The sequence below is a fragment of the Salmo salar genome, unplaced genomic scaffold (genome assembly GCF_905237065.1).
Source record: "Salmo salar unplaced genomic scaffold, Ssal_v3.1, whole genome shotgun sequence".
Classification (NCBI taxonomy): domain Eukaryota; kingdom Metazoa; phylum Chordata; class Actinopteri; order Salmoniformes; family Salmonidae; genus Salmo; species Salmo salar.
In genome coordinates, this window is record NW_025548182.1 from 13,674 (window position 1) to 28,791 (window position 15,118).

General features: G+C 39.4%; 1 protein-coding gene across 1 annotated transcript; it reads right to left on the reverse strand.

The window, feature by feature from the left end:
- Positions 1–1,981: 1,981 nt before the first annotated feature.
- On the reverse strand, positions 1,982–7,831 carry LOC123732761 (C-X-C motif chemokine 13-like). The gene is made up of 4 exons (XM_045712018.1): positions 7,319–7,831; positions 6,509–6,644; positions 2,261–2,341; positions 1,982–2,146 (listed from the first exon to the last, which is right to left on the reverse strand). The coding sequence occupies exons 1-4, from the start codon at positions 7,380–7,382 to the stop codon at positions 2,095–2,097; spliced, it is 333 nt and encodes a 110-aa protein (XP_045567974.1). The 5' UTR covers positions 7,383–7,831; the 3' UTR covers positions 1,982–2,094.
- Between the last annotated feature and the right edge of the window lie 7,287 nt (positions 7,832–15,118).

Below are 15,118 nucleotides of genomic sequence, written 5' to 3' on the forward strand. Positions count from 1 at the left end.
TCTCCTTCCGTGGCCTCCAACTGCTCCTAATTACAAGTAAAACTAAGTGCATGCTCTTCAACCGATCGCTGCCTGCACCTGCCCGCCTGTCCAGCATCACCTACTCTGGACGGTTCTGACTTAGAATATGTGGACAACTACAAATACCTAGGTGTCTGGTTAGACTGTAAACTCTCCTTCCAGACTCACATCAAACATCTCCAATCCAAAGTTAAATCTAGAATTGGCTTCCTATTTCGCAACAAAGCATCCTTCACTCATGCTGCCAAACATACCCCCGTAAAACTGACCATCCTACTGATCCTCGACTTCGGCGATGTCATCTATAAAATAGCCTCCAACACTCTACTCAACAAACTGGATGCAGTCTATCACAGTGCCATCCGTTTTGTCACCAAAGCCCCATACACTACCACCATTGCGACCTATATGCTCTCGTTGGCTGGCCCTCACTTTATACTCGTCGCCAAACCCACTGGCTACAGGTTATCTACAAGTCTCTGCTAGGTAAAGCCCCGCCTTATCTCAGCTCGCTGGTCACCATAGCAGCACCCACTCGTAGCACACGCTCCAGCAGGTATATCTCACTGGTCACCCCCAAAGCCAATTCCTCCTTTGGTCGCCTTTCCTTTCAGTTCTCTGCTGCCAATGACTGGAATGAACTGCAAAAATCTCTGAAACTGGAAACACTTATCTCCCTCACTAGCTTTAAGCACCAGCTGTCAGAGCAGCTCACAGATCACTGCACCTGTACATAGCCCATCTGTATACAGCCCATCTATCTACCTCATCCCCATACTGTATTTATTTATTTACTCTGCTCCTTTTGCACCCCCGTATCTCTACTTGCACATTCCATCTTTTGCACATCTACCATTCCAGTGTTTAATTGCCATACTGTAATTACTTTGCCACCATGGCCTCTTTATTGCCTTAATTCCCTTATTTTACCTAATTTGCACTCACTGTATATAGACTTTTTGTTTTATTTTTTTCTTCTGTATTATTGACTGTATGTTTTGTTCATTCCATGTGTAACTCTGTGTTGTATGTGTCTAACTGCTATGCTTTATCTTGACCAGGTTGCAGTTGCAAATGAGAACTTGTTCTCAACTAGCCTACCTGGTTAAATAAAGGTAAAATAAAAAATAAAACAAATATTAAGGAGTAAAAGAGACTGGGTCTCTAGAAAGACAGATAGCTGTGGAATGTGTTGGAATGTGTTGGGGGACCAGAGGAGAGCAAAGTGTTGATACAGGAAAGACAGATGGATATCTGTGGATTAGATGAAGGAGGGGTTGAGGTCAGGAGGTGAGGACAGATTCTCATCAGGGAGTAATAAAGGTTTTGTATCCTGTTACCCTTTTTACTCTCTTCCTGTAGAACCATAAGATGAAAGGATTGAAGAGAAGGAGGAGGGTCTTATTAAAGTGGGATATAAATATCTGGATGGGGCAAATGTTGGGTTGTCTGAATTACAGCTGTACAGAACCTCTGGGAAGAATTAAACTTGGTTAAAGCTTCTCTAGTGTCCGTGGGTTATTTACTCTGAACAATAACAACCTAACAATACATACTGAGATCATTTAACATCAAATAATTCACTTGGTATTGGAATCATATTTGAATAGAATCCATTGGTATCACTGAAATATATTGGTATTATATTGGTATTACATTGGTATCATTGGATACATTGGTATTATATTGGTATCACATTGGTATTACATTGGTATCACATTGGTATTATATTGGTATCACATTGGTATTACATTGGTATCACATTATTACATTGATACACTGGTATTACATTGGCGTTACACTGGTATTATTGGTAGTATCACATTGGTATTATGATTGGTATCACATTGGTATCACATTGGTATTACATTGGTATTATGTTTACGCGTAATGGTATTAATTGGTATCACATTTGTATCACATTGGTATTACATTGGTATCACATTGTAGTAAATGGTATCACATTGGTATTACATTGGTATTACACTGGTATTACATTGGCGTTACACTGGTATTACATTGGTATCACATTTCCATTTAGCTCCATCTTGATAAATTCCTGTTCCAATTCACTCAATGGTGGTTGAGATGGGGAAGTTCTGCACTTCTCTTCTGCTTGTTGCTACTGTAGAAAGAGATGGTCTGTGTTACAGTCAACAGAAGTGTGTGTGTGTGTGTGTGTGTGTGTGTGTGTGTGTGTGTGTGTGTGTGTGTGTGTGTGTGTGTGTGTTGTATTTACCTTTGTAACTTGGTAATGACTTTGTTGATCCATCGTGCATCTGGAGTCACACAGACGGTGGCTTTGTCCTTCTTGGTAACGCTGATGAATGAAGGGAGGGATATATTACAGCGTCACCATGGTTACATATCATACACTGCAGAATAAAACATATCATAAAATGTCAATATGAATGTACACATATTTAGCAGATGTTACTACGGCTGTAGGGAAATGGTTGTGTTCCCAGCTCCAACAGTGCAGTAATATCTAGATAATACACACACATCTGAGTAAAAGAATGGAATTAAGAAATCTATAAATATTAGGACGAGCAAAGTCAGAGTACTGTATATGTAAATGTATGTATATATACAGTACCAGTCAAAAGTTTGGACACCTACTCATTTCAGGGTTTTAATTTATTTTACAATTTTCTACATTGTAGAATAATAGTGAAGACATCAAAACTATGAAATAACACATATGGAATCATGTAGTAACCCAAAAAGTGTTAAACAAATAAAAATATATTTTATATTTGAGATTGTTCAAAGTAGCCACCCTTTGCCTTGATGACAGCTTTTCACACTCTTGGCATTCCTTCAACCTCATGGCTTGGTTTTTGCTCTGACATGCCCTGACAACTGTAGGACCTTTATATAGACAGGTGTGAGATGTTCCAAATCATGTCTAATCAATGTAATTTACCACAGGTGGACTCCAATCAAGTTGTAGAAACATCTCAAGGATAATCAATGGAAACAGGATGTATCTAAACTCAATTTCGAGTCTCATAGCAAAGCGTCTGAATACTTATGTAAATAAGGTGTTTCTGTTTTTTACTTTTAATACATTTTCTAAAATGTCTAAACCTGTTTTTGCTTTGTTATTGTGGAGTATTGTGTGTAAATTGATGAGGACAATTTTTTATTTAATCCATTTTAGAAAAAGTCTATAAACATAATAAAGTGTGGAAAAAGTCAAGGGGTCTGAATACTTTCTGAATGCACTGTATGTATATGTATACATGTGTGATTGAATGTATAGTCATTGTGGACAGTATGTGGATAGAATATATAGTATATCTGTTGAATAGGTGGCATATAATAGTATATCTACAGCAATAGTTGAATAGGATGGCCTTGACTAGAAAAACATATTTGTAATCTGTGATTGTCTGGAGTCCCTGCCACATACTGAGTTTCGGGGGAAATTGCTATAGGCTACCACTGCAAATGTCCACATTTATTCCAATGTCTTAGCCTTGGTTATGAATAGGAACATTGAACTCATCATCAGTGACTAATGATTGGTTTGCATAGCATGCAGTAAAGCGACTATACAGACTAATTAATTTCCCCTCCACCACGACCTATCCCCCACGCTTCTTCCCCCTATGCATTAGAAAACCACAGTTTAGCGCTTCGTTCAAGACCTCGCTGACTGACTCACATGATCTATGTGTGGAGACAATGACAGCCACCATGGGTTTTAGGGGCGGTTTCCAGGACACAGATGAAGCCTGGACAACAACAACAAAAAGCATGGAGATCCACTGGGCCACTGGTTACCAACCAATGGATCGACTTCCAGGCATTCCTAGTCGATCACCAAACATTTCTGTAGAAAATCCAACGATAAAAGTCTTGCGCTTCTTTTTTTATTCGTGTTGCGAAGTTACCGGAAGGTGCACGTTATTCAGTTCCCATTTTAAACGATTTCATTTGTCTGAAAAGACAAACTCCGCCTAACCGGCGGACAGGAAGATCTGTGGATAAATCGAGTGAGCCTACTGCGCTGGCCAATCGGATAGCTCAAATCACTGTTCCTACAGCTTCCACGACCCCACGCAAAGTTTGATACCAGCCTATATAAGATTTCATAACTTTTAAAACCATGACCAGAGAGAAATGATCAAAGAATACAGCAAACAGCTGTTGTTTTTTATGAGTGAGATCATGTTTAAGTTTTCATTCTGCTCTGTCACTGTTTTCATTCAACACTATTACAAAACATAAAACATGTTTCTCTCTACTTCCACTTGAGCTGCAAATGCAGTGAATGAGTTGCCAAGTGTATCGATAGCGCTGTGTTTTTATTATTAGTAGCAGCTCGTCCTGTCTATTTTAATAGGGAGGGATATTTAACTTTCTCTGGTCATAGGAACAACATGAATTTGTGCCGGAGACAGATGCGGTGTGACTCGACTTTAGCCATCAGGTGGAAGACGTTGTCCCCTCTCTCTGGTCAGTCTCACCGGAGGAAAGGAAGGAGAGAGCAGGACCGTGTGAGGCGGACCCTCTGCTGTTCTCTCCCTCCCTCCGCTGAGACTAATGCGGTGTTCAAAACTACTGGGAACTCTGAAATCTCAGACTTCCGACTTCAGTGTGTTCAAGACAACTGGATACTGAAAAAAACGAGACCCAATTAGGAAAAATCGTTTTGAACGGTCATCCGACTCTAAATTCCAAGTCGGTAACTGGGGCATCTTTCTAGAACTCCAACTTTCCGACCTGAAGTTCACTGACTTCATGATTTGACCTAGTTCTTTTTCCCAGAGTTCTCAGTTTTCTTGAAAGCACCATGACAGAAGCAGATACTATCAGTCCAGTAAAATAAAAGCCAATTGTTTCAATTTATGCTCAGCTGTGCCTTGCAAGTGCTACACCAACTGATCTATTTTGTTATCAAAGCTCGAGTTTTGAAATATAATATTGTCTGAGAATAACAATATTGGCAGGACAGGCATATACACACGTAGAAAAAATGGTTCCAAAAGGGTTCTTCAGCTGTCCCCATAGGAGAACACTTTTTGGTTCCAGGTAGAACTCTTATTAGTTCCAGGTAGAACCCTTTTGAGTTCCATGTAGAACCCTCTGTGGAAAGGGTTCTACATGGAACCCCAAAAGGGATTTATTTCAAAGGGTTCTACTATGGGGACAGCCGAAGAACCCTTTTGGGTTCTAGATAGCACCTTTTTTTCTAAGAGTGTAGCCAATATGATGTGATAATGTATTAGGCAAACTGTGATAATGTATTAGGCATGCTGTGATAATGTATTAGGCATACTGTGATAATGTATTAGGCATACTGTGATCATGTATTAGGCATACTGTGATCATGTATTAGGCATACTGTGATAATGTATTAGGCATACTGTGATCATGTATTAGGCATACTGTGATCATGTATTAGGCATACTGTGATAATGTATTAGGCATACTGTGATAATGTATTAGGCATACTGTGATAATGTATTAGGCATACTGTGATAATATATTAGGCATACTGTGATAATTTATTAGACATGCTGCGATCATGTATTAGGCATAATGCAATAATGTATTAGGCATAATGCGATCATGTATTAGGCATACTGCGATAATATTTTACGCATGCTATGATAATGTATTAGGCTTACTGTGGTAATGTATTAGACATACTGCGATAATGTATTAGGCATACTGTGATAATGTATTACGCATACTGTGATAATGTGTTGTGCATGCTGTGATCATGTATTAGACATACTGTGATAATGTATTAGGCATACTGTGATCATGTATTAGGCATACTGTGATAATGTATTAGGCATACTGTGATCATGTATTAGGCATACTGTGATCATGTATTAGGCATACTGTGATAATGTATTAGGCATACTGTGATAATGTATTAGGCATACTGCGATAATGTATTAGGCATACTGTGATAATGTATTAGGCATACTGTGATAATTTATTAGACATGCTGCGATCATGTATTAGGCATAATGCGATAATGTATTAGGCATAATGCGATCATGTATTAGGCATACTGCGATAATATTTTACGCATGCTATGATAATGTATTAGGCTTACTGTGGTAATGTATCAGACATACTGTGATAATGTATTAGACATACTGCGATAATGTATTAGGCATACTGTGATAATGTATTAGGCATACTGTGATAATGTGTTGGGCATACTGTGATCATGTATTATGCATACTGTGATAATGTATTAGGAATGCTGTGATCATGTATTAGGTACAGTATACTGTGATAATGTATTAGGAATGCTGTGATAATGTATTAGGCAGACCAGGTAATGTATTAGGGCTACTGTACAAACCTCATTCATTCAGAACAGTTTTTATTAGGTTAATGTCACTTTTTTTTAAGTCATGTTTAAAAATATACATATTTCAGAAATAGATCTTGGCTTACTTTTTGACTGTGAAAGTGTTGTTGACTGGTTGTTAGGTGGTGTTAGTTGACTCACATGATCTCTGTTTGACGACAGTGGGCACCTGGAGGTAGGATCTCTATCCTGTGGAACAGCCTAGGAGAGATGAAAGCAGAGGACGTTCGGATGCAGCGACACTTCTGACATGCAGCACAGCCGTTCATGGGGAATGCTGCAGGGATGAAGACCGTGAATATTACATACAATAACAATATAGTATTGTTTGAATTTGGGGTTAAAGGTTACGGTTTAAGGGATAGGGTTAAAACCTTAAAATCATCACTAAAAGTTGCACTATGAAACATGTGAATGTTACAAAAACAAAACTGATTCTAGATCAGCACTCTTAGGGCTCTATTCAGTCTGTATCATCGCTGAAGCGTTACAGATCAAATCAAATCAAAGTTTATTTGTCTCGTGCGCCGAATACAACAGGTGTAGACCTTACAGTGAAATGCTTACTTACAGGCTCTAACCAATAGTGCATAAAGGTATTAGGTGAACAATAGGTAAGTAAAGAAATAAAAACACCAGTAAAAAGACAGTGATTGCGTGATAGCAATGTAACGGTAATATCTGATTGAGACGACATGCAGCGTTTACCGTGAATGCAGTTTCCGCTAAGGAACATTGCCTTTAAATTTCACTCACGCTGCAACGCAGAACTTCTGCCACACGGATTGAATACAGACCCTATTCTGAGACACTTAAAATTGCAATGGATTGATTGTGATCATTGGAATTAAATTGTTTAAAAAATAAATGATAATAGGTTTGGTTTGTCGATAGTTCAAGAGTCAAGTTGAACAGATGCATAGATATATAGATAAAGATGCAATATGTCACCTTGAAGAGCCACGAACCAGCAGAGAGTCAGGGAGACCAACAGGTAGTGTGGCTTGAAAGGCATCTTGAGTCTGTGTTGGCTGTGGTCGGCTGGTGTCTACTGAAACTGAATGATGTTGTCTCTGGGTTTATATTGCTGCAAAAAAGGAAGTGTGGGGGAATCCCTTGTCTTCACGCAAAATGATGATCAGACTTTTGGAGTATATAAAAATGTCTATATATATATTCACTATTTTAACTTTATCCTTAATTTATAGCCTAGTGATTCATTCTATTGAAATTAAACATGCCATATTGAGAATCTGTCTTGTTACAATTGTAAAGAGGATTTTAATGATAATATAATCAAATAATACTTCAGCAATCTAGTCAAAACATGGTAAATGCTGGGTAGAACAAGTAGAAATTCAGTGGTTCAGATTGGATAGCGTTTAAAAACTGAATTTCTCGTAGACATACAGACAGGTCCATAATTTTTGACCTTAATAAAGATAAACAAAAAAGACTGAATAAAATCAATAACACAAACACTGAGCTATATTGTATGCAAAAAAGGGGAAATTATATTATTTATACTAATACAATTGCTCAGTGAAAGTGATTTTGTTTCATAAGTCATATTTTTTTCTCTCTCAAAAAGATAGGGGTTAAAATGGCACTGCTGTTTTCAATAGCTCACCTTGAGAGGATAATGGCCACTGAGCCTTTTTCTACTATGTTTTATAGGATCTTCTTTTACGCCTGTTACGTTAGGTTATGAGAATGAAGAACACATCAGGAGGGATCTTAGACCTGCTACGTTAGGTTATGAGAATGAAGAACACATCAGGAGGGATCTTAGACCTGCTACGTTAGGTTATGAGAATGAAGAACACATCAGGAGGGATCTTAGACCTGCTACGTTACGTTATGAGAATGAAGAACACATCAGGAGGGATCTTAGACCTGCTACGTTAGGTTATGAGAATGAAGAACACATCAGGAGGGATCTTAGACCTGCTACGTTACGTTATGAGAATGAAGAACACATCAGGAGGGATCTTAGACCTGCTACGTTAGGTTATGAGAATGAAGAACACATCAGGAGGGATCTTAGACCTGCTACGTTAGGTTATGAGAATGAAGAACACATCAGGAGGGATCTTAGACCTGTTACGTTAGGTTATGAGAATGAAGAACACATCAGGAGGGATCTTAGACCGTTCCTCTATAACAGAGTCTTTCCAGATCCTTGATATCTCTTGTCTGCACTGGTGGACTGTCCTCTTCAATTCAAACCACAGGTTTTCAATGGGGTTCAAGTCCGGAGACTGAGATGACCTTTACAAACTGTTCATTTTGTGGTCAATTAACAATTTCTTTGCTGATTTTGATTAGTGCTTGGGGTTATTGTCTTACTGGAAGATCCACTTGTGGCAAAGTTTCAGACTCCTGGAGAAGGCAACCAGGTTTTTGGCTGAAATGGTCTGGTACTTGGCAAAGTTGATGATGCCGTTGACCATAACAAGAGCCCCAGGACAAAACAAAAATGAGCTTTTTGGTCTTCATTTAAGGTTCGGGTTAAGGTTAGGGTTAGTTTGAAAAAATCACATTTTTCAGAAGATAAATAGTAGAAATAGGCAGAGTTTATGACTTTGTGGACAACAACAAAAAAGAACAAGCAAAATAGTCCCATAACATCAAAGATCCACCACCATATTTTACAGTTGGTATGAGGCTCCTTTTTAATGGCATCCAAGAAATGTAAACACCTGCAGTTTGATAAACAACAACGGGCGCGATCGGAACCTGTACTGTGTTCAGATGACATGAAAATAAAGATATTTTTATAATAAATCTTTAAGGGTGTCAATAATTGTGGACCTGACTGTATATACTGCATGTGCAGCAACATCTCCTCCTTGGGAATTAATACAGTACTATTATTACCCTGTCATATCTTTTCCCTATCAGAATCATTCTGCCACACATTTATCAAGGCTGATAGCTTCATATCACTTGTGTTCTTTTCCCTATCAGAATCATTCTGCCACACATTTATCAAGGCTGATAGCTTCATATCACTTGTGTTCTTTTCCCTATCAGAATCATTCTGCCACACATTTATCGAGGCTGATAGCTTCATATCACTTGTGTTTAATTTATATTCATTTCACTTGATCGGGTGCAAGGAACCCAGAATAAGGAACTGAAAATTCCAACAAGCATTAAGAAGCCAGACAATGTTTTTTTATTAGCAGACTGATGGAAAGAGCTCTCTATTGGCAGTGGACTGCCCGGTGAAGACCACATCTAATTTTACATTGTGGTCATTTATCAGACGCTCTTATCCAGAGCGACTTATATATAAGGCTTGTTCCCATTGGCAGTTTGAAATGACTCAAATCTATATTTATTGCACATCCGATTCTAATCTGTTATTTTTCCTGCAGTCTGAACAGCAAAAAGCACATGGAATTGGACATTTCAAGTCACTTTTCAAACCACCTTCATAGGTCAGATACAAATCTGATTCCTGGTCATGCGACTTGTGTCTGAACGGTCAAATCTGATTTATTTGTGGTTTTTAGACTGTTGTTCGGCACATCTTGCTGCTTCCTAGCTACTCTGTTGACAGTTTGACAAGAACATGAGAGAGCTAACTAGCTTGTTAGTTGTTTACAAACAAATGAGTGAATGTGGTAGAAAGGTAAACAGCTAGCTAGTTGACTGCTGTGGCTAGCTAGTTGACTGCCGTGGCTAGCTAGTTGACAGCTGTGGCTAGCTAATTGACTGCTGTGGTTAGCTAGTTGACTGCTGTGGCTAGCTAGTTGACTGCTGTGGCTAGCTAGTTGACTGATGTGGCTAGATAGTTGACTGCTGTGGCTAGCTAGTTGACTGCTGAGGCAAGCTAGTTGACTGCTGTGGTTAGCTAGTTGACTGCTGTGGCTAGCTAGTTGACTGCTGTGGCTAGCTAGTTGACTGTTGTGGCTAGCTAATTGACTGCTGTGGCTAGCTAGTTGACTGCTGTGGCTAGCTAGTGGACTGCTGTGGCCGAAAAATAACTTGTTTTGAAAGTTGGATCAACTTGTCCTTTGAGGCTTTAAAGGTGTTCTGACACTATGATTTTGAACATTCAAAGTATGTGGGAAACATCCCTGGCAGGCATTGTTGTCATCTTAGCTTACTACATAACTTCTGAGTGATAGGAAGCAGGAGCACCAATCAGCCTACACCACCGCACATTCACCCATTGTTAGTGTGACAACGAGCCATGTCATCAAATGAATGCTGTCTGAACACACACCCATCGTTACTATGACAACTAGCCATGTCATCAAATGAATGCTGTCTGAACACACACCCATCGTTACTATGACAACTAGCCATGTCATCAAATGAATGCTGTCTGAACACACACCCATCGTTACTATGACAACTAGCCATGTCATCAAATGAATGCTGTCTGAACACACACCCATCGTTACTATGACAACTAGCCATGTCATCAAATGAATGCTGTCTGAACACACACCCATCGTTACTATGACAACTAGCCATGTCATCAAATGAATGCTGTCTGAACACACACCCATCGTTACTAGGACAACTAGCCATGTCATCAAATGAATGCTGTCTGAACACACACCCATCGTTACTAGGACAACTAGCCATGTCATCAAATGAATGCTGTCTGAACACACACCCATCGTTACTATGACAACTAGCCATGTCATCAAATGAATGCTGTCTGAACACACACCCATCGTTACCATGACAACTAGCCATGTCATCAAATGAATGCTGTCTGAACACACACCCATCGTTACTATGACAACTAGCCATGTCATCAAATGAATGCTGTCTGAACACACACCCATCGTTACCATGACAAGTAGCCATGTCATCAAATGAATGCTGTCTGAACACACACCCATCGTTACCATGACAACTAGCCATGTCATCAAATGAATGCTGTCTGAACACTTACAAATCCGATGTGGTCACTTGTAACTTGCTGTTTGGACAGTGAGAAATTCCAAAACGGACTTGAAAAAAACATAACTGATGTGAGCATTAAGGCCTGCAGTGAGCAAGGTTTTAGTGCCTTCAACTAGGCCTAAATTTAGCACGGAGAACAACGACTTCCAGTAGTCCATTTTCAAAAAAGCAGAATTAGTGTCAGGAAGAAAAAAACACTGAATTAATTAGTCTGCTTGGAATTCCCATTCATCATAAATAGCATGATGTTTCAAATTTCATAAGACTGGTTTGTGGTGAGCATGTATCTCTTATTATTATCATCTAATAACAATCCTTTTATATTTTAATTTAAATCATATTTAACCTTTATTTAACTAGGCAGGTCAGTTAAGAACAAATTCTTATTTACAATGACGGCCTAGGAACAGGGGGTTAACTGCCTTGTTCAGGGACAGAACGAGGTCTATATCCTGACTAAATTCTTACTAAATAACAGACATATTAAGGCATTTGGAAAATAATTAAAATAATTATTTCACCTTTATTTAACCAGGTAGACCAGTTGAAAACAAGTTCTCATTTACAACTGCGACCTGGCCAAGATAAAGCAAAGCAGTGCGACAAAAACAACAACACAGAGTTACACAATAAACAAACGTACAAACGTACAGTCATGGGTTGAATAACATGGGTTGAATAACATGGGTTGAATAACATGGGTAGAATAACATGGGTTGAATAACATGGGTAGAATAACATGGGTAGAATAACATGGGTAGAATAACATGGGTTGAATAACATGGGTTGAATAACATGGGTAGAATAACATGGGTAGAATAACATGGGTAGAATACCATGGGTTGAATAACATGGGTAGAATAACATGGGTAGAATAACATGGGTAGAATAACATGGGTAGAATAACATATGTCTTATAATAAAGGCTATTATGATCAGATAAAATACGATTAGATTAAGGCTAATACAAGTTTATAACAAAGTAATAATTCAATATTAGCTGTGTTAGTATCACTATATTACCATACTTTAATAGTCCCAGACTGACAGTGAGTCTAGTAGACAGGATGCCTATTATATCAGTACCATCATTATAATACAGGTTTTTATGGCTTTGCAGAACCAAAAAACTCCACATCGACCAAAGGAGGAAGAAAGCACAGCATTTCACTTTCTGGATTTGACTTTCCCAAACCTCTGAACCAGAATAGAAAGTTAGCCAATATAATGAAACTGAACACCGTGTGGGTAAACAACATGCAGCCAGCCCATGTCTGTGCCACCTTCTATGATCTGAGTATGATGAGCATGGTGGGTCAGTGGAAACCTGGGGTGTATTAGTATGATGAGCATGGTGGGTCAGTGGAAACCTGGGGTGTATTAGTATGATGAGCATGGTGGGTCAGTGGAAACCTGGGGTGTATTAGTATGATGAGCATGGTGGGTCAGTGGAAACCTGGGGTGTATTAGTATGATGAGCATGGTGGGTCAGTGGAAACCTGGGGTGTATTAGTATGATGAGCATGGTGGGTCAGTGGAAACCTGGGGTGTATTAGTATGATGAGCATGGTGGGTCAGTGGAAACCTGGGGTGTATTAGTATGATGAGCATGGTGGGTCAGTGGAAACCTGGGGTGTATTAGTATGATGAGCATGGTGGGTCAGTGGAAACCTGGGGTGTATTAGTATGATGAGCATGGTGGGTCAGTGGAAACCTGGGGTGTATTAGTATGATGAGCATGGTGGGTCAGTGGTAACCTGGGGTGTATTAGTATGATGAGCATGGTGGGTCAGTGGAAACCTGGGGTGTATTAGTATGATGAGCATGGTGGGTCAGTGGTAACCTGGGGTGTATTAGTATGATGAGCATGGTGGGTCAGTGGAAACCTTGGGTGTATTAGTATGATGAGCATGGTGGGTCAGTGGAAACCTGGGGTGTATTAGTATGATGAGCATGGTGGGTCAGTGGAAATCAAAGTTAATGGTTTCCGTTACAAACTGTTTGCTAAGGTTTTGTTCTGAATGAACAAACCTCTGGTTGTTAAGACCAGTGTCTCCCAATCCTGGTTCTGGAGACCCAAAGGGGAGCACTCACAAACCTGATTCAAATCAAAGGGTTGATGAGGAGTTGATTAGTTCAATCAAGTCTGAGTACTAACTGTTATATAGACATTATAACACTAACTGTTATATAGACATTATAACACTAACTGTTATATAGACATTATAACACTAACTGTTATATAGACATTATAACACTAACTGTTATATAGACATTATAACACTAACTGTTATATAGACATTATAACACTAACTGTTATATAGACATCATAGCACTAACTGTTATATAGACATTATAACACTAACTGTTATATAGACATTATAACACTAACTGTTATATAGACATTATAACACTAACTGTTATATAGACATTATAACACTAACTGTTATATAGACATTATAACACTAACTGTTATATAGACATTATAACACTAACTGTGAGAATCACACTGTTTCATTCAGTGGAAACTATTGCAGCTCATACTGTAACTATCATGCATGTTGGTCCCAGTAGTTTCCATTGGAAATGATGAGTGTGAACCTAACCTCATCTGTTTCATACGGTTTCCTGCTGCCGGCTCCCACACTAAAGGACTGTTAGCAGACGCTCTTATCCAGAGCGACATACAGTTAGTGTGTTCATCTGAAGATAGCTTGGTGGGACAAGTTAGACATACCAGAACCAACAAGTTCACCACACTTTGACATTTATACGTTGGCATGCTTCTGCCTGGTTTGTTAGGCCTATATAGTTACAGCTTAGTCATTTAGCAGACATTTTTATCCAGAGGGACTTACAGGAGCAGATTAGGGTTAAGTGCTTTGCTCAATGGCATATCGAAAGATTTTTCATCTAGTCTGCTCGGGATTCGAAACAGAGACCTTTACACTCACTGGCCCAACAGTCTTAACCTCTAGGCCGCCCATAATGACAAGAGGAAGTTCAGAGTAGAAATGATGTGTGTGTTGAATGGCTGCAGACCAGAGGCAGCAGGCCTTTTCAGTTAACCTACTAATATCACTATCCTGAGCACTGCCTCTGTCATGTTTGATGAGTTGAGCAAATGCATTTTTTTGTTGTTGTGACCATCAGTATGACTTTGAAACCAAACTGAAGTGCATTTTGTGGTGTGGTATTAGTGATGGTGAGGCTGATCTGTGGTGTGGTATTAGTGATGGTGAGGCTGATCTGTGGTGTTGTATTAGTGATGGTGAGGCTGATCTGTGGTGTGGTATTAGTGATGGTGAGGCTGATCTGTGGTGTGGTATTAGTGATGTTGAGGCTGATCTGTGGTGTGGTATCAGTGATGGTGAGGCTGATCTGTGGTGTGGTATTAGTGATGGTGAGGCTGATCTGTGGTGTGGTATTAGTGATGGTGAGGCTGATCTGTGGTGTGGTATTAGTGATGGTGAGGCTGATCTGTGGTGTGGTATTAGTGATGGTGAGGCTGATCTGTGGTATGGTATTAGTGATGGTGAGGCTGATCTGTGGTGTGGTATTAGTGATGGTGAGGCTGATCTGTGGTGTGGTATTAATGATGGTGAGGCTGATCTGTGCTGTGGTATTAGTGATGGTGAGGCTGATCTGTGGTGTGGTATTAGTGATGGTGAGGCTGATCTGTGGTGTGGTATTAGTGATGGTGAGGCTGATCTGTGGTGTGGTATTAGTGATGGTGAGGCTGATCTGTGGTGTGGTATTAGTGATGGTGAGGCTGATCTGTGGTGTGGTATTAGTGATTGTGAGGCTGATCTGTGGTGT

Coding starts and splice junctions, on each gene's coding strand:
- LOC123732761 (XM_045712018.1), bottom strand. CDS start 7,382: ATGCCTTTCAAGCCACACTACCTGTTGGTCTCCCTGACTCTCTGCTGG. Junction 2,342..6,508: donor TGTCGTCAAACAGAGATCAT/GTGAGTCAACTA, acceptor TTCATTCATCAG/CGTTACCAAGAAGGACAAAG. Junction 2,147..2,260: donor GTCATTACCAAGTTACAAAG/GTAAATACAACA, acceptor CTCTTTCTACAG/TAGCAACAAGCAGAAGAGAA.